The following is a 25,065-nucleotide window of genomic DNA, read 5'->3' on the forward strand; positions in this document are numbered from 1 at the left end:
AGCTAAACGACAACCGCCCCGTAGCACTCACTTCCGTCATCATGAAGTGCTTTGAGAGACTAGTCAAGGACCATATCACCTCCACCCTACCTGACACCCTAGACCCACTCCAATTTGCTTACCGCTCAAATAGGTCCACAGACGATGCAATCTCAACCACACTGCACACTGCCCTAACCCATCTGGACAAGAGGAATACCTATGTGAGAATGCTGTTCATTGACTACAGTTCAGCATTTAACACCATAGTACCCTCCAAACTCGTCATCAAGCTCGAGACCCTGGGTCTCGACCCCGCCCTGTGCAACTGGGTACTGGACTTCCTGACGGGCCGCCCCCAGGTGGTGAGGGTAGGTAACAACATCCTCACCTTACTGATCCTCAACACTGGGGCCCCACAAGGGTGCGTTCTGAGCCCTCTCTTGTACTCCCTGTTCACCCACGACTGCGTGGCCACGCACGCCTCCAACTCAATCATCAAGTTTGCGGACGACACAACAGTGGTAGGCTTGATTACCAACAACGACGAGACGGCCTACAGGGAGGAGGTGAGGGCCCTCGGAGTGTGGTGTAAGGAAAATAACCTCACACTCAACGTCAACAAAACTAAGGAGATGATTGTGGACTTCAGGAAACAGCAGAGGGAACACCCCCCTATCCACATCGACAGGACAGTAGTGGAGAGGGTAGTAAGTTTTAAGTTCCTCGGCGTACACATCAGAGACAAACTCAATTGGTCCACCCACACAGACAGCGTCGTGAAGAAGGCGCAGCAGCGCCTCTTCAACCTCAGGAGGCTGAAGAAATTCGGCTTGTCACCAAAAGCACTCACAAACTTCTACAGATGCACAATCGAGAGCATCCTGTCGGGCTGTATCACCGCCTGGTACGGCAACTGCTCCGCCCACAACCGTAAGGCTCTTCAGAGGATAGTGAGGTCTGCACAACGCATCACCGGGGGCAAACTACCTGCCCTCCAGGACACCTACACCACCCGATGTCACAGGAAGGCCATAAAGATCATCAAGGACAACAACCACCCGAGCCACTGCCTGTTCACCCCGCTATCATCCAGAAGGCGAGGTCAGTACAGGTGCATCAAAGCTGCGACCGAGAGACTGAAAAACAGCTTCTATCTTAAGGCCATCAGACTGTTAAACAGCCACCACTAACATTGAGTGACTGCTGCCAACACACTGACTCAACTCCAGCCACTTTAATAATGGGAATTGATGTAAAATATATCACTAGCCACTTTAAACAATGCTACTTAATATAATGTTTACATACCCTACATTATTCATGTCATATGTCTACGTATATACTGTACTCTATATCATCTACTGCATCTTTATGTAATACATGTATCACTAGCCACTTTAAACTATGCCACTTTGTTTACATACTCATCTCATATGTATATACACATCAATGATGTTATGGAAGATGACCAGTGGCCAGCGGGCAGTCATCCTCCTGCAGCTGTAATTTCCAATCATCTTGTCCAGGTTGTCCACACCTCCTTTGTTGTGGTTGTAGTCCAGGATGATGGCTGGCTTCCTGTCCTCACGATCACTGATCTCAGCCGTTTTGTGCAGTGTGCTCAGGAGGACATCATTCTTGATCCTCTTTGGGAGGTAAGAAACTACAGTGGTGGTAGGGGGTGAAGGCAAACTTTGATGAGAAGGCCTCTCTTCCCCTTGTTGCGAGGAGTGCAGGTGCCAACCATGGTGATCTTCCTCTTCAAGAGTTGCTGGCTGAGTTCAATCAGTAGCACACATAATCTCAATTTGTCATTGTTGTTTTTGTAGTGTGTAAATTATTTTATAACTGCTGGGTTGACCCTCAGACAATCTTTGTACCCTGGTGGTGTACAGCTTTCATGGAAATATGAACAAAGGCGAGGTTTCACTTTTTCTAATATTGGGATCACCAGAAAAAGTAATCAAATTTCAAGTTGAAAAAATAATTGTGTGGGTTTTCTCTGCTGTTAAGCATTGTGGCGGGTCATCTTTGACCTTTAAGACAACACAAGGGTTAAGTGTCGCTTAGAAAATGCCACCGGAGGGTCTCAGAGTTTAACAGGAAAAGTTTCACCGTCTTAAAATGAGAGTTCAGCTCACGTAACAGGGTTGACATTAAAATGAGGGAGAGGTTGTTTTTTTTACTTTAAAATTAATCACTAATACCATTAAATAAATAATCATCTTTGGAAATGACTTTGTGGGTTAAGTGGGTTAAAATCTTCCTAGAAGTCACAGAGACTGCACAGATGTATTGAATTGTCCATGTGGTTTATATTAAAGGCCAATTAATTTAATTAATATAACAGGCTTTAATATATTTGTGCACAATCTCTACTTAAAATATCAAAGGCACTCATTTCGTGGAACGACCCATCTATCTATTTACCCCATTTCCTTTCGGAAGAGGAAACGTTATGTTGTCAATAATAACTTTGGGTAGCGATCATGTGAGTGAGTGATTTCAGAGTAAAACCCTGTGATAGAAGATAGAAGCCAGGGGTAAAACCCTGTGGTAGAAGATAGAAGCCAGGGGTAAAACCCTGTAGTAGAAGATAGAAGCCTGGGGTAAAACCCTGTAGTAGAAGATAGAAGCCTGGGGTAAAACCCTGTAGTAGAAGATAGAAGCCTGGGGTAAAACCCTGTAGTAGAAGATAGAAGCCAGGGGTAAAACTCTGTAGTAGAAGATAGAAGCCAGGGGCCCTGAGGTACAGTAAATGAAATGGCAGGCGGGCTCTAAGCCAGCATGTTCTTACCAGCGTGAGCCCCACTTGGCCCTGCTGGCAACTCCAGAGTTAGAAGCCCTCTCTTGTTTGCCTTATTTCCTCTCTTCACCTGTCACCTGCTACTTTCCTATTTACAGAGCCTAAAGGCATCTGTGCACTGGAAGTCGACCAAGATCAACTGCCAAGCTGTTCAGTTCAGTCTCATTCCCAGGGCCGGCAGAGCAGCCTCGCCTTACAACAACCGCTAATAGGTTAAAGCAGAGCAACACAGACGCACTCCAACGCCATGATGCCACGCCAGGCTAGACTCCAAGCCCCTCTGTGCACCCAACCAACATGAGGTAATAGACTGAGACTCCTCAGGTGAACTAGAAAACAGCAATAACAGCCTCATGGTCAAGCTAATTTATTTTCCACTCTGAGAAAATGTTAGATTGGGCCAATCATTTTGTGTAAATGACTGAATGAATATCAAATTCCCACTTCATTAAAATGATAAATGGACCTATAATCATGTAAACCTATAAAATGTTATGAATACAACACACTGTATGTCAATTTGTATAATTACAACTGTACTGTTAATCATACTGTTAATCATACATACCCTGGAGTATGGCGGGGGGGTTGCAGGTGAAAGAGCACTGCTTGCCAAATGTTGTGCCCCAGGGGCAGCTGAAGGCAGCAAAGTAGACGTGAGACTGGTCAGGGGGGCCACAGTCGATTGGCTGACAGCTCACAACACGGTCCCATGCTCCATGTACACACTGAAGCTTCGTTTCTCGCTTTCAATTGGAGATTAATAAATAAACATTACAGTCTTGATGTGCTATGGCATACTACTACAGTAATATAAATATATACTACTGCTGCTACTTGTAGTAATTCCTATATTTCGACAGTCATAGAAGGCTAGTACTATTTCATGTTACTTTCACAATGCTCACAAATTCAATGTTGATGTGTAGGGGGATAAAGTGGAGGGGGCATATAATATACACTGCTCAAAAAAATAAAGGGAACACTAAAATAACACATCCTAGATCTGAATGAATGAAATATTCTTATTAAATACTTGTTTCTTTACATAGTTGAATGTGCTGACAACAAAATTACACAAAAGTTATCAATGGAAATCAAATTTATCAACCCATGGAGGTCTGGATTTGGAGACACACTCAAAATTAAAGTGGAAAACAACACTACAGGCTGATCCAACGTTGATGTAATGTCCTTAAAACAAGTCAAAATGAGGCTCAGTAGTGTGTGGCCTCCATGTGCTTGTATGACCTCCCTACAACGCCTGGTCATGCTCCTGATGAGGTGGCGGATGGTCTCCTGAGGGATCTCCTCCCAGACCTGGACTAAAGCATCCGCCAACTCCTGGACAGTCTGTGGTGCAACGTGGCGTTGGTGGATGGAGCGAGACATGATGTCCCAGATGTGCTCAATTGGATTCAGGTCTGGGGAACGGGCAGGAACTGCTGACACACTCCAGCCACATGAGGTCTAGCATTGTCTTGCATTAGGAGGAACCCAGGGCCAATCGCACCAGCATATGGTCTCACAAGGGGTCTGAGGATCTCATCTCGGTACCTAATGGCAGTCAGGCTACCTCTGGCGAGCACATGGAGGGCTGTGCGGCCCCCCAAAGAAATGCCACCCCATACCATGACTGACCCACCGCCAAACCGGTCATGCTGGAGGATGTTGCAGGCAGCAGAACGTTCTCCACGGCGTCTCCAGACTGTCACGTCTGTCATGTGCTCAGTGTGAACCTGCTTTCATCTGTGAAGAGCACAGGGCGCCAGTGGCGAATTTGCCAATCTTGGTGTTCTCTGGCAAATGCCAAACGTCCTGCACGGTGTTGGGCTGTAAGCACAACCCCCACCTGTGGACGTTGGGCCCTCATACCACCCTCATGTAGTCTGTTTCTGACCATTTGAGCAGACACATGCACATTTGTGGCCTGCTGGAGGTCATTTTGCAGGGCTCTGGCAGTGCTCCTCCTTGCACAAAGGCGGAGGTAGCGGTCCTGCTGCTGGGTTGTTGCCCTCCTACGGCCTCCTCCGCGTCTCCTGATGTACTGGCCTGTCTTCTGGTAGCGCATCCATGCTCTGGACACTACACTGACAGACACAGCAAACCTTCTTGCCACAGCTCGCATTGATGTGCCATCCTGAATGAGCTGCACTACCTGAGCCACTTGTGTGGGTTGTAGACTCTGTCTCATGCTACCACTAGAGTGAAAGCACCGGCAGCATTCAAAAGTGACCAAAACATCAGCCAGGAAGCATAGGAACTGAGAAGTGGTCTGTGCTCCCCACCTGCAGAACCACTCCTTTATTGGGGGTGTCTTGCTAATTGCCTATAATTTCCACCTGTTGTCTATTCCATTTGCACAACAGCATGTGACATTTATTGTCAATCAGTGTTGCTTCCTAAGTGGACAGCTTGATTTCACAGAAGTGTGATTGACTTGGAGGTACATTGTGTTGTTTAAGTGTTCCCTTTATTTTTTTGAGCAGTGTATAATTTATATATGATTTCTATAATGCTCTGAATTGCTTAAATAGAGAGAGCTTCTAGGGTTGTCAACCTAGTGTTGTGCTTACCTGATTCGGTAAGACCCGAGTCTAATCCTAGTGTTGTGCTTACCTGATAGGGTACGACCCGAGTCTAATCCTAGTGTTGTGCTTACCTGATGGGGTAAGACCCGAGTCTAATCCTAGTGTTGTGCTTACCTGATGGTGTAAGACCCTAGTCTAATCCAAGTGTTGTGCTTAGCTGATGGGGTAAGACCCTAGTCTAATCATAGTGTTGTGCTTACCTGATGGGGTAAGACCCTAGTCTAATCCTAGTGTTGTCCTTACCTGATGGTGTAAGACCCTAGTCTAATCCTAGTGGTGTGCTTACCTGATGGGGTAAGAACCTAGTCTAATCCTAGTGTTGTGCTTACCTGATGGGGTAAGACCCTAGTCTAATCCTAGTGTTGTCCTTACCTGATGGGGTAAGACCCTAGTCTAATCCTAGTGTTGTGCTTACCTGATGGGGTAAGACCCTAGTCTAATCCTAGTGTTGTGCTTACCTGATGGGGTAAGACCCTAGTCTAATCCTGGTGTTGTGCTTACCTGATGGGGTAAAACCCTAGTCTAATCCTGGTGTTGTGCTTACCTGATGGTGTAAAACCCTGGTCTAATCCTAGAGTTGTGTTGTGCTGTGTTTACCTAATGGGGTAAAACCCTAGTCTAATCCTAGTGTTGTCCTTACCTGAAAGGGTGGATGGCCCTTGCCACTGAGCACAGTGAGGGTAAAACCTTGATGACAGTGGACAGTGCAGTGAGAGGACTCAGTCCTCTCTATCCCGGTGCTGCAGGTGACAGAGGCATGCTCCAGCTGAGGAGGACTGCATGTGTCCGTCTGGCAGGGCCGTCGTGAACAGCTGGGCCACCATAATCACACACACACACGGAGGGAGAGGAGAAACACAGAGAGAAGGGTATGAGTTTAGCAATGTTTTTAGAATTTGGTTGATTATTTCAATCTTCAACAGATATGGTAACACATATCACACTCTGTGTGTGTGTGTGTGTGTGTGTGTGCGCACTGCTATGTTAATTGTTGTGTATGTCTGTGTGTATGCCTGAATGACTGGTTGTGTGTCTGTACATGTACATATGTGCACGTGTGTGTGCATGTGGAAGTCCTCGGAGACCCCACCCTCAGCGCACCTAGTGAGGGCAAAGGCGCTGAAGTGACATGATGTGCGCAGAGCGACTCCCGTCACGGCAACGAAGGGTGAGGAGAAGTTGAGGATGACAGCGGTAGTCAGGAAGAAGGGTTGACTCAGGTTGTGTGTCACGTTCACCACCAAGGGATTCTGCTGGCACGACAGCTCAAAGGAACCTAAGGACAGACACAGGCCCTTTTTCAAAGAATCTTTCCTCAATTCCTCCATATTCTCAAAATATATTGAACAAGAAAGTCCAAGGGGAGGGACCTTATCCTCAACTACAGTTGAGAAGGAGGCGAGGAATTGCAAAGAGAGATGGAGCCCCAGACAGGAATAAGACATGAATGCTTACTCACTACACTTTAAATATCACATGGCCATCATTGTAACCAGCCATAATAACTTGTCCCTAGTCATAACCCTATCGCTACATATGTGTGAAGACATCTTGGCTTGAAAAATGTTTATTCAAACAGTCAGTCAGCTCTTTTGTCTGTCAAGACGAACAGGGTCGGTAGTTCAAGTTCATACCCAAGGAGTGGTTTCTGCCACCAGTATCACACAGTTGAATGAAGACTGATTTCCTGCACTGCTCTCCAGGCCAGGCTCCGTCTGACGCCAGATAGATGATGACAGACGTGGCGACTCCAGGTTGCGCAAATCCCACCTGGGACAACAATTAGAGGTTTTATGACGACAACCCACTGAGTTCAACTTAATAATAATCAGTTCCTGAATGTTCCCCACTTCAATGGTAATTAGATTGCATGGTAATGATACCGGGGAAAATATGACAACAGAAACAACAGAAACTGTGACAAACATGGCATGACAAATTGGGAGAAAGTACAAGGATGTGCCCTGGAACATAACAAAGGACTGCTGGAATATTACCTTGGACAGGGTCAAATAGTGTTTGGGCTATGGTCAAAAGTAGTGCACTGGAAAGGGAATAGGGTGCCACATGCATCCTCTGTGGAGAACTAGTGGACTGGAGTACCTTCAGCCATACTGTGTCTTCCTCGCCATAGTGGGTCTGAGTGTATGACTGGGCCGTGCATGGAAACCATATGTCAAGTGACGGCTTCTCATTCATCTCCAGGTACTGGGGCTTGCATAGCTTTAATAAAAGGGGGATCATGCAGTAATTATTTAAAACCTCCATAACAACACTCAATATAGTCACATTTACAGAAAAATAACAATAGTATCCAGGAGGTGAAGGACAGAGCAGAGGTAAAGCACTGCTACCTTGCTAAGTGAGGGCTCTCCGGTGGCTCCCAGGGCAGGGCAGCTGCTTTGATCCTGATAGGAAGCTGCTGCGGTTGAAGCCCACTGGTCACTGTACCCATGAGGTGTGAAGTAACCACAGTCCTGTACGCTGGAACCCCTCTCAAACACCTCACACACACCATCACCCTCAAACACGTAGCACAGGCTGGGTTCATCTAGGGGAACCAATGGAGGGAAAGGTATGTGGTGAACAAGGTTGTGTCCCAAACGACACATTTACAGGGCACTACTTTTGACAAGGGCCCATAGGGCTCAAGTCCAAAGTAGCGCACTATATAAGGAATAGGGTGCCATTTGGAACTAATCCAATCTGGTGGGGGGATTGCATTTTATAACAATAAGTAGATGGTGTCGTAAGAAAACATTACCTAACTGGAAATCTGTGCTTTAATAATAAAGATGTCTGACAAAGATTCAAACAGAGAGAATAAAAAAGCAAAACATCATGTAATACACAAAATATTCATAATGAGTGGGCTTGATGTGCATAACATCAGAGGCTGGACTTGGCCCTGTCTGTTAGTTACAGACAGCTGCATGGGTAAGAGAGAGTTCAGTCACTGACAAGGTATTGAATTGGCATAATTAATCCAAGGAACTATGTCTCAAAAGTAAAGTCTAGACAATTTGAAATCAAACCACATCATAGCAGGTTGTTTGGCCAATTGTGCGCTGACCATAATATACAGTATGTGTTTTTACTTCAGTTGTTTGTCACAGCAATATCACTCTCAGGATAATACGAGTTGATGTTCATGCTACAGATACATTGACTTAATGATCCATTCTGGTGTTGTAGGAGTTGTCAAGCATCAGAATACCCAAACATGGAAGCAAATTTGTGCATGACTGAGTGAGAGTGAGACGCTATCTTGAATGGTGAAATTATTCTGTTTTATAAGTGTTGCAATTTCTAATCTGTTTTTGCCAAAGTTTTTTTTCCTTCTGGTCGTGTTTGTTCCATAAGAAAATGTAACACTCCCAGTCACGGCATCTCTGAACCTTCATGGAGCTGCTTTCTTTTTTCAATCTTGACGAAGTTGAGGATCTGTTGACGTCCTAGCTGAGTAATAGATTCACAAAATTCTGTGCCAAATGGCACCCTATTCCCTTTATAATGTACTACTTACTTAACTACTTAATATGCATATTATGTGTATGTCATTAATTCTTGTCTTGTCCTTGTAAATCATTGATGATGCTTGAGGTTATAAAACAATTTCCCAAAATGAGATTAATAAAGTAATACTCATGAGGCTCTAGTCAAAAGTAGTGCACTGTAACGGAATAAGGTGCCATTTGGGACATACACATATACAGTATGTGAGAATAGTGTGTGAACATATTTGAGTTTCTCAGTAACCATTAGGCCTACTTCCTTATGATCTATATTGTGAGCCAAATGACACATTTTATAATAAGAAAACACATTGCTTTAACTAAGAGCATGATCATAAAGGAAGAGGACAAAAGCATTCCCCAGCATGGTAGATGCATTTATAGGCGACACAAGAACACCACAAATGTGAGGTTGACATTAGCTGTTGTTACTGTGTGTGCAATGTCTACTTTAACCTTGCCAAGTCTCTGAATGAAAACCAGAGAAAAGGCAGTGTGTCAGCTTGACAGTGTTGTTGTGGAAATCAAAACAAGCTAGCCTCAGTAGTAAACTTACCTCAGGAAATAAAAATACACTTCATAATTCACATCTCTGTTGTTGGAGTCTTTGAGTTCATATGGATTCATTTCGAATTCTATTCGATTATTATATGCATAAGATGTAGTTTGGGTAAATTGGGATGGTTAAGCACAGACTGACTACAAATTAGTTTTGTGATATGAAATCAGTGCATGGAGCTAATGTGTGTGATGAGATATGACTCTTTACTTAAGTGTGACCTGTTTTGACTTACACTAGTGTTCAACTTTATAAAGGCATTTTGACCGAATTCAAATTTAAACTTCTGCTTGCAATTACCGTTTTGGTCTAGTTGGGCTTCTGTTGTGGTCAGTCCACAGATTGTAGACTGAGACAAGGATTAGGAGAGCAGTCTTGTCTGTTCTTCACTCACCATTGCAATTGAAGCCTGACTCCATGTGGCACTTCTTAGAGCAGCCATCACCATCCAACAGATTGCCATCATCACAGTCTTCTGTCCTACAGAGAGAGAGACAGCAAGGATCAGTTGTCTCTATAGGCCATACACTTTCATTACAACACACAAACATCCTTTGATTTCACTAAATTCTCCACCTAGAGAGACCAATATGTATGAGACCAATATGTACAGGTATGACCTATATGAGTATCACAAGAGGCTGGTGAGAGGAGGATGGCTCATAATAATGGCTGGGATGAAGTGAATGCAAAGGTATCAAACTCATGGAAACCTGTGTTTGATACCATTCCATTGATTCTGTTCCAGCAATTACAATGAGCCCATCCTCCCCAATTAAGGTACCACTTGACGTGCACACTTGCTAATTTAATTAACCTGTCTATCCCTATCCCTGTCTCAAGTTTGAGGTTAGTGCTCATGATCTTCTAAGGGATTATATATTACTTCATGTCCTGTGTATTTGAAACTGTCTGTACAAAGTGGTTGACTTGTTTACCATGTATCAATTAATAGTATGAATTGATGAATACATTAGGTACATTGTCATTCTACTGTTGGTGTTGTCTACATTGGATGAGAGAAAAGCTGACATATCTGTGATGTGAATACTGTGTAAACTGACTGACCCCTGGAGTAGTCCATCTCCGCAGTAGGCAGCTCCATGGGTGTAGAGGAGAGGTGGGGAGAGCTCACTGAGGAGACCGTCTGCTTCCACCTGAACTCTGTACTGGTATTCCTTGTCCTTTACAATGTCACTGTAGGAACACATCAAAACATTCAATATTCAAGTGTAAACATTGTTCAAATGACATGCTTGTCTCATGGAAACGTATTCCTTTACTAATACAGATATAATTGACATTTTGGGTTATTTCCAGGTTGAATTGTTGCATAGAGACATACAAAATTACCAAAAACTAAAGAGTACTATCTAACAACAACCATTTTGAACAACAAGGTTAGATGGACACTGCACAGAGCACATACACAATAAGAAACAGATTGTTCTTGTCAGTGTTGGGGAGTAGTGAACTATACATGTAGTTCAACTAGTAATTGAACCATATTTGTTTTCAGTAGCTCATTACTTTTTTTGCCTTGTAGCGGTGTAGCTAACTACTGGAACTACACACTACTTTTTTTGCAGCAAAATACAATATAATATGGGTGAAGTTAGTGTATCCCATGCTATTTTAGACATTTCCTAACGTTTTCACAAAACAAGACAGTTCCTAACTTCTTTACACTAATTCTATGGGTTGGGAGTTTGTTGGTGACCCCTACAGTCTGAATGTCTTTTTTTTTGCTCTTTTCCCTGTTGCCTTTTGGCAAGAGCGCCCACGAACTGTGAAACAGAAAGAAACCTAGAAATATTGAATTTGATAACTTAGAGAACTTACTGGAAAGAAAAGTTGTTGAGTATACTGAATATTTAGTGCTTAGATAATCAGAGTTTGCTGAACCAGAGGGGAATTTGGATGTTTTTTCCTTTGATGTTAATGAAAAGAGAATCCTGGTGATATAGCTTTATGCTAGCTGAATTCTATGCCTTAAGTGCACATGATGTTTACAATCTTAAATCAGTCCGAATATTGACATAAGCATGTATGTGTGCTTCTACATCTGCATTGCTTGGGTTTTTTGACTGTGTTTCTGTATAGCACTTTGTGACATCGGCTGATGTAAAAAAAGGGCTTTATAAATCAATTTGATTGATTGATTATGCTTTTGAGAGTGATGGTCATTTAGATTTTAGAACGTTTTGCAATGTGCGTTTGCTATCGCTACATGTGCACTTCTTTGTATGAGAATGATTGAACAGTAATGGCACTCGAGTGTAGTTGCCTTGCCGCAGTGGGTTTTTGCAACATGATCTGTAAATCCTTTTAAGACCTCTACAGGTAAAAATAGTTATTATTACAGAACAGTTACTGAAACTTTGTTGTTGATAAAAGTAAGAGACTGAATAATTGATTATTCTGTAAGTTCTGTGCAGACTGGGTTTCATACCACCCGTTTGATTTGACAGCACCAACACCACCTGCCATCTTCTACAAGCTACTTTGCCATTTACAGAGGGTCATCATCAGTATACAGTTTCTACAATCATAATCGTTGCCTCAACTCTAAAGAGAGACAATGATAATAAGTGAGTGCGCTCACATTTTATTTTTATTTGGTACACAGTTGATTATAATTTATTTTACTGTTTTGGACAAAACTGTATTGTTGTGAATGAATGGCAGTTATGATACCACATCTCCGGATTCCTACCGCAAGCTCTGAACCTTTATACCGGATCATCGCAGCGAGCTAGCTGCAATCCGAGCAGCTACTCCTGGCTAACATCCTTGTCCCGAAGCAAGCACCAGTTAGCCTTGAGCTAGCCTCAAGCTAGGCCAATCTCCCACCAGCTAATTCTTGGGCTACAATACCTCTTTTGCCAATTGGCCTGGACCCTTTACTGCAGACACGGAGCCCCACCGATCCATCACGACTGGTCTGCCGACGTAATCGTCCGAGGTGGTTTCAACAGGCTCTTCCGTTGCGACGACGCCGGAGGCCCGTCTGCTAGCCCTGGCCAGCTAGCTGTCTGAATCGCTGTGTCTCCAGCTCGCCTAGCCTAGTAGCGACTACTGAATCAGCTCCCTGACTCATCTATTTCTACTCATTGGACCCTATGATCGGCTACACATGCCTCTCCCTAATGTCAATATGCCATGTCTATTGCTATTGTTTGGTTAGTGATTGTCTTATTTCACTGTCGAGCCCCCAGCCCTGCCCAATATGCCTTAGATAGCCCTTTTGTTCCAACCTCCACACCTGGCTTTACTGGTGCCTCGAGAGTCAAAACGTCTCTCATCGTCACTCAATGCCTAGGTTTACCTCCACTGTACTCACATTCTACCATACCCTTGTCTGTACATTATGCCTTGAATATATTCTTCCACGCCCAGAAATCTGCTCCTTTTACTCTCTGTTCCAAGCACACTAGACGACCAGTTCTTATAGCCTTTAGCCATACCCTTATCCTACTCCTCCTCTGGTGATGTAGAGGTTAGACTTGCAACCCCCAGCGCCACTCCCATTCCCCAGGTGCTCTCATTTGTTGACTTCTTTAACCATAAAAGCCTTGGTTTCATGCATGTTAACATTAGAAGCCTCCTCCCTAAGTTTGTTTTATTCACTGCATTAGCACACTCTGCCAACCAGGATGTCCTAGCCGTGTCTGAATCCTGGCTTAGGAAGGCCAAAAATCCTGAAATTTCCATCCCCAACTATATTTTCCGACAAGATAGAACTGCCAAAGGTGTCCGAGTTGCAATCTACTGCGGAGATAGCCTGCAGCATTCTGTCATACTATCCAGGTCTGTGCTCAAAGAATTCAAGCTTTTACTTCTAAAAATACACCTTTCCAGAAACAAGTCTCTCACTGTTGCCGCTTGTTATAGACCCCCCTCAGCCCCGAGCTGTGCCCTGGACACCATATGTGGATTGATTGTCCCCTATTTATCTTCAGAGTTCGTACTGTTAGGTGACCTAAACTGGGATATGCTTAACACCCCGGCCGTCCTACAATCTAAGCTAGATGCCCTCAATCTCACACAAATTATCAAGGAACCTAACAGGTAAAACCCCAAATCCGTAACCATGGGCACCCTCTTAGATATCATACTGACCAACTTGCCCTCTAAACAAACCTCTGCTGTCTTCAACCAGGATCTCAGCGATCACTCAGCGATCACTGCCTCATTACCTGCGTCCAAAATGGATCCGCGGTCAAACGACCACCCCTCATCACTGTCAAATGGTCCTTAAAACACTTCAGCGAGCAGGCCTTTCTAGTTGACCTGGCCCGGGTATCCTGGAAGGATATTGACTTCATCCGGTCAGTAGAGGATGCCTGGTTGCTCTTGAAAAGTGCTTTCCTCACCATCTTAAATAAGCAGGTGTAACGCTCGTCTTCCTCCTCTGAGGAGGAGTAGGAGAGATCGGACCAATGAGCAGCGTGGTAAGTGTTCATTTATTTATTTATTCAACCGACAACACTAAACAAAATAACAAAGGCGAAACAAAACAGTTCTGAAAGGTGACATACACATAACAGAAAATAATCACCCACACCTCAAATGTGAAACCAGGCTACCTAAGTATGGTTCTCAATCAGTGACAACGATGGACAGCTGCCTCTGATTGAGAACCATACCAGGCCAAACACATAAATCCCAAATTATAGAAAAAAGCAAATAGACTGCCAACCCCAACTCACGCCCTGACCATACTAAAACAAAGACAAAACAAAGGAACTAAGGTCATAACATGACAGTACCCTGACTCTCAGCTGAAGTCAGAAGATCCCAGAATTTAAGTCAGAAGATCCCAAAGAGACAGGGTCACATGACTGTCAGGGGTTTCCCAATTTCATCATACTCCAATCGCTCAGGAAGTCTCCTGTCTCTTTGGGATCTTCTGACTTCAGCTGAGAGTCAGGGACACATGACTGTCATTCCACATTCGATATCTTCAGCTTCCATCTGTACTTCAGACTCACCATCATTAGCATGGTTATCTCCTGTACTGATGGGCTCATTCATAGGCGGTCCTCAGCAATTCCATCTTGCTGACTTTAGGATGGGTGATCCAACAGCTGAGGAACACGGCTTTCCGTCTTTATGACACGCTGTCAGGGTTCCCTTGGGCGTAGCTAGTTACAAGGCAAGGTATTAAGATTTACTATGATCACCTTTAGACAACTAATATCACAGTCTTATCATCACCAAAACATTCTCTTTCATATGGATACATATGAACATAAAGTATGTAAACATCACATATACAGTTGAAGTCGAAGTTTAAATACACTTAGGTTGGAGTCATTAAAATTAGTTTTTCAACAACTCCACAAATGTCATGCTAACAAACTATAGTTTTGGCAAGTCGGAAAGGACATCTACTTTGTGCATGACAAGTCATTGTTCCAACAATTGTTTACAGACAGATTATTTCACTTATATTCACTCTATCACAATTCCAGTGGGACAGATGTTTACATACAAGTTTACATACACTAAGTTGACTGTGCCTTTAAACAGCTAGGAAAATTATGTCATGGCTTTAGAAGCTTCTGATATGCTAATTGACATAATTTGAGTCAATTGGAGGTGTACCTGTGGATGTATTTCAAACTTCAATCAAACTCAGTGCCTCTTTGATTGACATCATGGGAAAATCAAAAGAAATCAGCCAAGAACTCAGAAAAATAATTGTAGACCTCCACAAGTCTGGTTCATCCTTGGGAGCAATTTCCAAATGCCTGAAGGTACCACGTTTATCTATACAAACAATAGTATGCAAGTATAAACACTATGGGACCACGCAGCTGTCATACCACTCAGGAAGGAGACGCGTTCTGTCTCCTAGAGATTAACGTACTTTGGTGCGAAAAGTGCAAATCAATCTCAGAACAACAGCAAAGGACCTTGTGAAGATGCTGGAGGAAACAGGTACAAAATTATCTATATCCACAGTAAAAAGAGTCCTATATTGACATAACCTGAAATGCCACTCAGCAAGGAAGAAGCCACTGCTCCAAAACTGCCATAAAAAAAGACAGACTACGGTTTGCATCTGCACATGGGGACAAAGATCGTACTTTTTGGAGAAATGTCCTCTGGTCTGATGAAACAAAAATAGAACTGTTTGGCCATAATGACCATCGTTATGTTTGGAGGAAAAAGAGTAATGCTTGCAAGCCGAAGAACACCATCTCAACCGTGAAGCACTGGGTTGGCAGCATCATGTTGTGGGGGTGCTTTTCTGCAGGAGGGCCTGGTGTGCTTCTCAAAATAGATGGCATCATGAGGGAGGAATGTACACAGGAAAATGATGTGGATATATTGAAACAACATCTCAAGACATCAGTCAGGAAATTAAAGCTTGGTCGCAAATGGGTCTTTCAAATGGACAATGACCCCAATAATACTTCCAAAGTTGCTTAAGGACAAAAAAGTCAAGGTATTGGAGTGGCCATCGCAAAGCCCTGACCTCAAACCTATAGAAAATTTGTGGGCAGAACTGAAAAAGTTCAACAATTTAAAGGCAATGCTACCAAATACTAATTGAGTGTATGTAAACTTCTGACCCACTGGGAATGTGATGAAAGAAATAAAAGCTGAAATAAATTATTCTCTCTACTATTATTCTGACATTTCACATTCTTAAAATAAAGTGGTGATCCTAACTGACCTAAGACAGGGAATGTTTACTAGGATTAAATGTCAGGAATTGTGAAAAACTGAGTTTAAATGTATTTGGCTAAGGTGTATGTAAACTTCTGACTTCAACTGAACATTATGAAAACTCTTCAAGATACAATGTTTTCGTGACAACATCCTAATTTAACTTTAATAATATCATAAAATATACTTTAATTTTCATATCATATCCATCATTGTTACCACCACTTTGGCTGATGAAATATATTGTCCCAAAGTCCATTCATATGATGTTCTGTAGTTTTTTCGGCTGTAAACTCTTCCTAAGGCACACAGACATTCCAGACTCTCACATTAGAGAACAGAATGGATTTGGGCTGTTGCCCTATAATTTACAATGGGCGTGAGATCATTAAAATCCCCCGCCTCCATACCTGTCCCCCTCTGCGGGAGGGAGAGATATATCTGCAGAACTTTGATCCACTATAACCTGATCCTCACAGGCCAGTCATGACACCTCCTTTGTTTCCCGCATAGCTGGCCTACCTGTTGCTTCTGGCCGAGATGACCTAAGAGAATGCTGGCGATGACAAAGAAGAGGAAGGAAAAGGGACTCCAAGCTAGGCTGAAAAGACAGGCTACGTGGCCTCTTCTTCCTAGTATCCTGATGGCTAATGTGAAATCACTGGAAAATAAACTTGGTGATCTCAGAGCATGGCATCAATCGCAGAGGGACATCAGGGAATGCTGTGTCTTTGATTTTACTGAGACATGACTTAGGGACAATACACTCAAATTTCTGATAAGAGTCGGGGGGTGTATGTTTCCTCATAAACAATTCCTGGTGTACCGAAGTTGAAAACATTGCGAGCTCCTGTTCACCCGACCTGGAGTTTCTGATGCTAAAATGCTGAACCCACTACAGTGCCTTGCAAAAGTATTCGGCCCCCTTGAACTTTGCGACCTTTTACCACATTTCATGCTTCAAACATAAAGATATAAAACTGTATTTTTTTGTGAAGAATCAACAACAAGTGGGACACAATCATGAAGTGGAACGACATTTATTGGATATTTCAAACTTTTTTAACAAATCAAAAACTGAAAAATTGGGCGTGCAAAATTATTCAGCCCCCTTAAGTTAATACTTTGTAGTGCCACCTTTTGCTGCGATTACAGCTGTAAGTCGCTTGGGGTATGTCTCTATGTATCTCTCTATGTCTCAGTTTTGCACATCGAGAGACTGACATTTTTCCCCATTCCTTCCTGCAAAACAGCTCGAGCTCAGTGAGGTTGGATGGAGAGCATTTGTGAACAGCAGTTTTCAGTTCTTTCCACAGATTCTCGATTGGATTCAGGTCTGGACTTTGACTTGGCCATTCTAACACCTGGATATGTTTATTTTTGAACCATTCCATTGTAGATTTTGCTTTATGTTTTGGATCATTGTCTTGTTGGAAGACAAATCTCCGTCCCAGTCTCAGGTCTTTTGCAGACTCCATCAGGTTTTCTTCCAGAATGGTCCTGTATTTGTTTCCATCCATCTTCCCATCAATTTTAACCATCTTCCCTGTCCCTGCTGAAGAAAAGCAGGCCCAAACCATGATGCTGCCACCACCATGTTTGACAGTGGGGATGGTGTGTTCAGCTGTGTTGCTTTTACGCCAAACATAACGTTTTGCATTGTTGCCAAAAAGTTCCATTTTGGTTTCATCTGACCAGAGCACCTTCTTCCACGTTTGGTGTGTCTCCCAGGTGGCTTGTGGCAAACTTTAAACGACACTTTTTATGGATATCTTTAAGAAATGGCTTTCTTCTTGCCACTCTTCCATAAAGGCCAGATTTGTGCAATATACGACTGATTGTTGTCCTATGGACAGAGTCTCCCACCTCAGCTGTAGATCTCTGCAGTTCATCCAGAGTGATCATGGGCCTCTTGGCTGCATCTCTGATCAGTCTTCTCCTTGTATGAGCTGAAAGTTTAGAGGGACGGCCAGGTCTTGGTAGATTTGCAGTGGTCTGATACTCCTTCCATTTCAATATTATCGCTTGCACAGTGCTCCTTGGGATGTTTAAAGCTTGGGAAATCTTTTTTTATCCAAATCCGGCTTTAAACTTCTTCACAACAGTATCTCGGACCTGCCTGGTGTGTTCCTTGTTCTTCATGATGCTCTCTGCGCTTTTAACGGACCGCTGAAACTATCACAGTGCAGGTGCATTTATACGGAGACTTGATTACACACAGGTGGATTGTATTTATCATCATTAGTCTTTTAGGTCAACATTGGATCATTCAGAGATCCTCACTGAACTTCTGGAGAGAGTTTGCTGCACTGAAAGTAAAGGGGCTGAATAATTTTGCACGCCCAATTTTTCAGTTTTTGATTTGTTAAAAAAGTTTGAAATATCCAATAAATGTTGTTCCACTTCATGATTGTGTCCCACTTGTTGTTGATTCTTCACAAAACATAACAGTTTTATATCTTTATGTTTGAAGCCTGAAATGTGGCAAAGGTCGCAAAGTTCAAGGGGGCCGAATACTTTCGCAAGGCACTGTATTTGCAGATGGAATTCACGTGTTTTTATCACGGCTGTGTACTAGAGGTCGATCGATTATGATTTTTCAATGCCGATACCGATACCAATTATTGTAGGACCAAAAAAGTTGATACCGATTAATCGGTCAATTTTTTATTTATTTATTTATTTGTAATAATGACAATTACAACAATACTGAATGAACACTTTTATTTTAACTTAAAATAATACATCAATCAAATCAATTTAGCCTCAAATAAATAATGAAACATGTTCAATTTGGTTTAAATAATGCAAAAACAATGTGTTGGAGAAGAAAGTAAAAGTGCAATATGTTTAAGTTCCTTGCTCAGAACATATGAAAGCTGGTGGTTCCTTTTAACATGAGTCTTCAATATTCCGAGGTAAGAAGTTTTAGGTTGAGGTTATTATAGTATTTATAGGACTATTTCTCTCTATACCATTTGTATTTCATAAACCTTTGACTATTGGATGTTCTTATAGGCACTTTAGTATTGCCAGTATAACAGTATAGCTTCCGTCCCTCTCCTCGCCCCTACCTGGGCTCGAACCAGGAACACATCGACAGCAGCCACCCTCGAAGCATCGTTACCCATCGCTCCAAAAAAGCCGCGGCCCTTGTAGAGCAAGGGGAAGAACTACTCCAAGTCTCAGAAAGAGTGACATTTGAAATGCTATTAGCGCGCATCCCGCTAACTAGCCATTTCACATCGGTTACACCAGCCTAATCTCGGGAGTTGATAGGCTTGAGGTCATAAACAGTGCAATGCTTGAAGCATTGTGAAGAGCTGCTGGCAAACGCACAAAAGTGCTGTTTGAATGAATGCTTACGAGCCTGCTGCTGCCTACCACTGCTCAGTCAGATTGCTTTATCAAATATCAAATCATAGACTTAATTATAACATAATAACACACAGAAATACGAGCCTTAGGTCATTAATATGGTCAAATCTGGAAACTATCATTTAGAGAATAAAAGTTTATTCTTTCAGTGAAATACGGAACCATTCCATATTTTATCTAACGGGTGGCATCCATAAGTCTAAATATTCCTGTTACATTGCACAACCTTCAATGTTATGTTATAATTACGTAAAATTCTGGCAAATTAGTTCTCAACGAGCCAGGCAGCCCAAACTGTTGCATATACCCTGACTCTGCGTGCAATGAAATCATCCCCCTTTTGGCGAAGTTGGCTGTCTTTGTTAGGAAGAAATAGTCTTCCCAGTTCGCAACGAGCCAGGCAGCCCAAACTGCTGCATATACCCTGACTCTGTTGCATAGAACGCAAGAGAAGTGACACAATTTCCCTAGTTAAAAGAAATTCATGTTAGCAGGCAATAATAATTACATTTTCAGGTTTAAAAATATATACTTATGTATTGATTTTAAGAAAGGCGTTGATGTTTATGGTTAGGTACACATTGTTGCAACGACAGTGCTTTTTTCACGAATGCGCTTGTTAAATCACCCGTTTGGCGAAGTAGGCTATGATTCAATGATAAATTAACAGGCACCGCATCGATTATATGCAACGCAGGACAAGCTAGATAAACTAGTAATATTATCAACCATGTGTAGTTAACTAGTGATTATGTTAAGATTTATTGTTTTTATAAGATACGTTTAATGCTAGCTAGCACCTTACCTTGGCTCCTTGCTGCACTCGCATAACAGGTAGTTAGCCTGCCACGCAGTTTTCTCGTGGAGTGCAATGTAATCGGCCATGATCGGTGTCCAAAAATGCAGATTACCGATTGTTATGAAAACTTGAAATCGGCCCTAATTAATCGGCCATTCCGATGAATCGGTCGACCTCTACTGTGTACATACCACCACAAGCAAACACCAATGTAGCACTCAACGAACTGTACAAGATCATTAGCCAGCAATAATCCTCTCACCCAGAGGAAGTCTTTATTGTCGAGGGTGACTTTAACCAAGCTACTCTAAAACATATTTCCCCAAAATATCACAAGCAGTGTATCCTTCCCCACAAGAAGATCCGCCGTGCTTAACCACGTATACACAAACATCGAAGATGAGTACAAAGACATCCCCACCCCGACTTCGACCAATCAGATATATTTTCTCTGTTCCTACTCCCCGCTTACAAGCAGCAACTCAAGAGGGAGCCACCAACAAAGAGAATAGTGTGGCGCTGAACAGAGGAGGCAGACTCAATGCTGCTGGATTGTTTTGAAAATACTGTTATGTCCAAAGATTAATCCACTCAGGACTCATCCATCAACATTCAGGAATGTATATCATCAGTCACAGGCTTCATTAGGAAATGTGTTGATGAGGTTGCACCCACAATAACAATCCAGACATACCCCAACCAAAAACCCTGGATGAACAATACTGAGAGCCCATACTGCAGCATTCAATGTCAGCAGAACGTACCCCGATGACTCAGTGACGCACGATGCGTACAAGGCAAGCTGGTACGAGCTACGCAAATCCATTAGGGACGCAATAATACAATACAGACTTAAACTTGAATTGATGTTTGACAACTCAGACTTGCGCCGCATGTGGCAAGGACTACAGACTATCACAGACTAAAAAGGAAAATCCAGCTGTGCGGTGCCCACCGAAGCCTCCCAGATGAGCTTAACACATTCTATGCTCGCTTCGAGGCAGACAATACCAAGCCATCCAGATAGACTCTCACTGCTCTGGACGACCAGGGGTTTTCACTCTCCGAGGCTAACGTGAGGAAAACGAGTGAAAATGAGTGAATACACACAAAGCCGCTGGCCCATATGGCATCCCTGCGACCTCACAGTGTGTGCTGACCAGCTGGTGGGCGTCTTCTTGGACATGTTCAGGTAGTCCCCACTTGCTTGAAAGATACCACCATCGTCCCAGTGGCCAAAAAAACCAAGTTGTCATGGCTAAATGACTATCACCCCGTCGCGCTCACCCTGGTCATCATGAAGTGCTTTGAGTGGCTGGTCATGGCCCACAGATCCACGGAAGCTTCCATTTTCATCGCTATTCACACGGCTGCAATACATCTGGACCTATGTGGAAATGCTGTCCATTGACTACAGTTCAACACTATTGTTCCCTCCAACCTCAATACCAAGCTCAAAGCCCTGGGTCTGGACACCACCGTCTGCAACTGGATCCTGGACTTCCTGACAGGCAGAACACAGGCTGTGAGAATTGTCAACAACACCCGCTCCACACTGACTCTTAAAACCTTTCTAGCAGGCGTTCTGCTAGCGACCCACCTCGACAAAATCCGGTGAAATTACAGAGTGCGAAATTGAAATGACAGAAATAGTCATATTTGACATTCATGAAAATACATCAGAAAAAAGCTTAACTTCTAGTTAAACCAGCCGCTGTGTCAGATTTCTTTTTAAAAGGCTTTACGGCGAAAGCACACCATGTGATTATCTGAGGACAGTGCCCCGCACACAAACGCATTAAAAGCATTTTTCAACCAGGCAGGTGCACCACGAAAGTCAGAAATAGCGATAAAATAAATGCCTTACCTTTGAAGATCTTCTTCTGTTGGCAGTCCAAAAGGTCCCAGCTACATCACAAATGGTCCTTTTGTTCGATAAAGTCCTGCTTCATTCAATAATCCACCGGTTTCCCTCCTTCAAAATGCATACAAAATTAATCCCAAACGTTACCAATAAACTTCTCCAAACAAGTCTAACAACGTTTATAATCAAACCTCAGGTACCCTAATATGTAAATAAATGATAACATTTAAGACGGAGAATCGTTATTGTCTTTACCGGAGATAAACAACAAAGAACACGCATGAAAACACCACGCGCATGAAAACACTACAGCCAAAATGGGAGCCACTACAAATTCTAGCTCATTTTTCCAAAAACAAGCCTGAAACTCTTTCTAAAGACTGTTGACATCTAGTGGAAGCCCTAGGAACTGCAATCTATGAGGTTTTCCCTTCATATTAAACATGACAGACATTGGAAACAGTAGTGGGCTGAAATTGTTTTTTTCTGGATGGTTTGTCCTCTGGTTTTTGCCTGCCATATAAGTTATGTTATACTCACAGACATAATTTTAGTTTCTAATAGTTTTAGAATCTTTACAGTGTTTTCTATCCAAATCTACCATTATATGCATATCCTAGCATCTGGGCCTGTGTAACAGGCAGTTTAGTTTGGGCCCGCTTTTCATCCAGACGGAAAAATACTGCCCCCTAGCCCAAAGAGGTTTTAACACAGGGCCCCCCCCCCAGGGGTGTGTCCTCTGTACTCTATCGTACTCCCTGTTCACCCACGACTGCGTGGCTTTGCACAACACCAACTCAATTTTCAAGTTTGCTGAGGACACCATGGTTGTAGGCCTGATAACCAACAAAGACGAGTCAGGCTATAGGGAGGAGGTAAGTGAATTGGAATTGCGGTGTCATGAAAACAACCTCTCCCTCAAAGTCAGAAAAACAAAGGAGTTGATTGCTGACTTCAGGAAGTTCCTCAGCATCCACATCACCAAGGACTTGTCATGGACCAAAACCACCACCACTCTTGTCAAGAAAACGCAACACCATCTCCACTTCCTAAGGCGGCTGAAGAAATTTGGCATGCTGCCCCGAGTCCTCTCCAAATACTACCACTGCACCACCGAGAGCGTCCTGACTGGTTTCATCTTAGCCTGGTATGGGAATATCTCCGTCCATGACCGCAAGGCCCTCCAGCGGCTGATGAAGATGGCCCAGTACATCACTGGGACCGTGTTCCCACCCATCCAGGACATCTACTCAAAATGGTGCCTGAGGAATGTACGCAGCATCATCATGGTCCCCACACACCCCAGCCACAAGCTGTTCTCTCCCTTACAGTCGGGCAGACGGTACTGGAGCATGAGGTCTGATACCAACAGGCTCAGAAACTGTTTTTGTCTACAAGCCATCAGACTACTGAACACTTGAATTGGACTGACCACCTGCTCTGATTCTCCACACAAGCATCCCCTCCTTCACAAATACACGTGTAAATATTGTACTATTAATTGTACCTTTCTGTATTATACCTATGCTCCTATGTTTAATCTATACTACTGCCATTTACTGCATGTTCGTCTTCTTTTTTTTTACTATTTCATTTTATATTTCGTTGGACGATGTTTTGCATGCGTATCCCATACGACTAATGAAACTTGAAACTACTTCACCTCCTACAGAGGGTCATCATCTACAGCTTCTACAATCACTATCGTTGCCTCATCTCTATAGAGGGACATTTGACTGGTGCATCGTGGTAGGAACTGAACTGAGATAATTTACTGCACTCACATTTTTTTATTGGGTACACAGTTTATAATTATATTTGTATTACTGTATTGGACAAAACTGTATAATTGTGAATGAATGGTCATTACGGTTGTGATACTCTGTTGTTGTGCATTGCGCTTGGAACATACAATTGCAAGAAAAAGTATGTGAACCCTTTGGAATTACCTGTATTTCTACATAAATTGGTCACAACAATAGACAAACACAGTGTGCTTAAACTAATAACACACAAATTATTGTATTTTTCTTGTCTATATTGAATACATAATTTAAACATTCACAGTGTAGGTTGGAAAATATGTGAACCCCTAGGCTAATGACTTCTCCAAAAGCTAATTGGAGTCAGTAGTCAGCTAACCTGGAGTCCAATCAATGAGACGAGATTGGAGATGTTGGTTAGAGCTGCCCTGCAATATAAAAAACACTCACAAAATTTGAGTTTGCTATTCACACAATTCCAATTCACTGTATGTGAACCATGCCTCGAACAAAAGAGATCTCAGAATAACTAAGATTAAGAATTGTTGACTTACATAAAGCTGGAAAGGGTTACAAAAGCATCTCTAAAAGCCTTAATGTTCATCAGTCCATGGCAAGACAAATTGTCTATAAATGGAGATAGTTCAGCACTGTTGCTACTCTCCCTAGGAGTGGCCGTCCTGCAAAGATCACTGCAAGAGCACAGCGCAGAATGCTCAATGAGGTTAAGAAGAATCTTAGTGTCAGCTAAAGACTTACAGAAATCTCTGGAACATGCTAACATCTCTGTTGACGAGTCTACGATAAGTAAAACACTAAACAAGAATGGTGTTCATGGGAGGACACCATGGAAGAAGCCACTGCTGTCACAAAAAAAAACATTTCTGCAAGTCTGAAGTTCGCTAAAGAACACCTGGATGTTCCACAGCAATACTGGCAAAATATTCTGTAAACAAATTAAACTAAAGTTGAGTTTAACTATGTGTGGAGAAAAAAAGGCACAGCACACCAACATCAAACCTCATCCCAACTGTAAAATATGGTGGAGGGAGCATCATGGTTTGGGGCTGCTTTGCTGCCTCAGGGCCTGGACAGCTTGCTCTCATCAATGGAAAAATGAATTCCCA

The 25,065-nt window shown here is 42.8% G+C and overlaps 1 protein-coding gene across 1 annotated transcript in view; it reads right to left on the reverse strand.

Moving 5' to 3' along the window:
* LOC139387384 (pappalysin-2-like) overlaps positions 1 to 25,065 on the reverse strand; it is an 83,390-nt gene that overhangs the window by 23,509 nt on the left and 34,816 nt on the right. Inside the window, exons 9-16 of the mRNA XM_071133529.1 lie at positions 10,522 to 10,650; positions 9,848 to 9,933; positions 7,734 to 7,930; positions 7,483 to 7,602; positions 7,014 to 7,149; positions 6,481 to 6,655; positions 6,020 to 6,191; positions 3,357 to 3,534 (exon numbers count right to left, since the gene is read on the reverse strand). Of these exons, the coding sequence (XP_070989630.1) occupies positions 3,357 to 3,534; positions 6,020 to 6,191; positions 6,481 to 6,655; positions 7,014 to 7,149; positions 7,483 to 7,602; positions 7,734 to 7,930; positions 9,848 to 9,933; positions 10,522 to 10,650 (1,193 nt within the window). The remainder of the gene's footprint in view (positions 1 to 3,356; positions 3,535 to 6,019; positions 6,192 to 6,480; positions 6,656 to 7,013; positions 7,150 to 7,482; positions 7,603 to 7,733; positions 7,931 to 9,847; positions 9,934 to 10,521; positions 10,651 to 25,065) is intronic.

This window comes from Oncorhynchus clarkii, chromosome 28 (assembly GCF_045791955.1).
Source record: "Oncorhynchus clarkii lewisi isolate Uvic-CL-2024 chromosome 28, UVic_Ocla_1.0, whole genome shotgun sequence".
Taxonomy (NCBI): domain Eukaryota; kingdom Metazoa; phylum Chordata; class Actinopteri; order Salmoniformes; family Salmonidae; genus Oncorhynchus; species Oncorhynchus clarkii.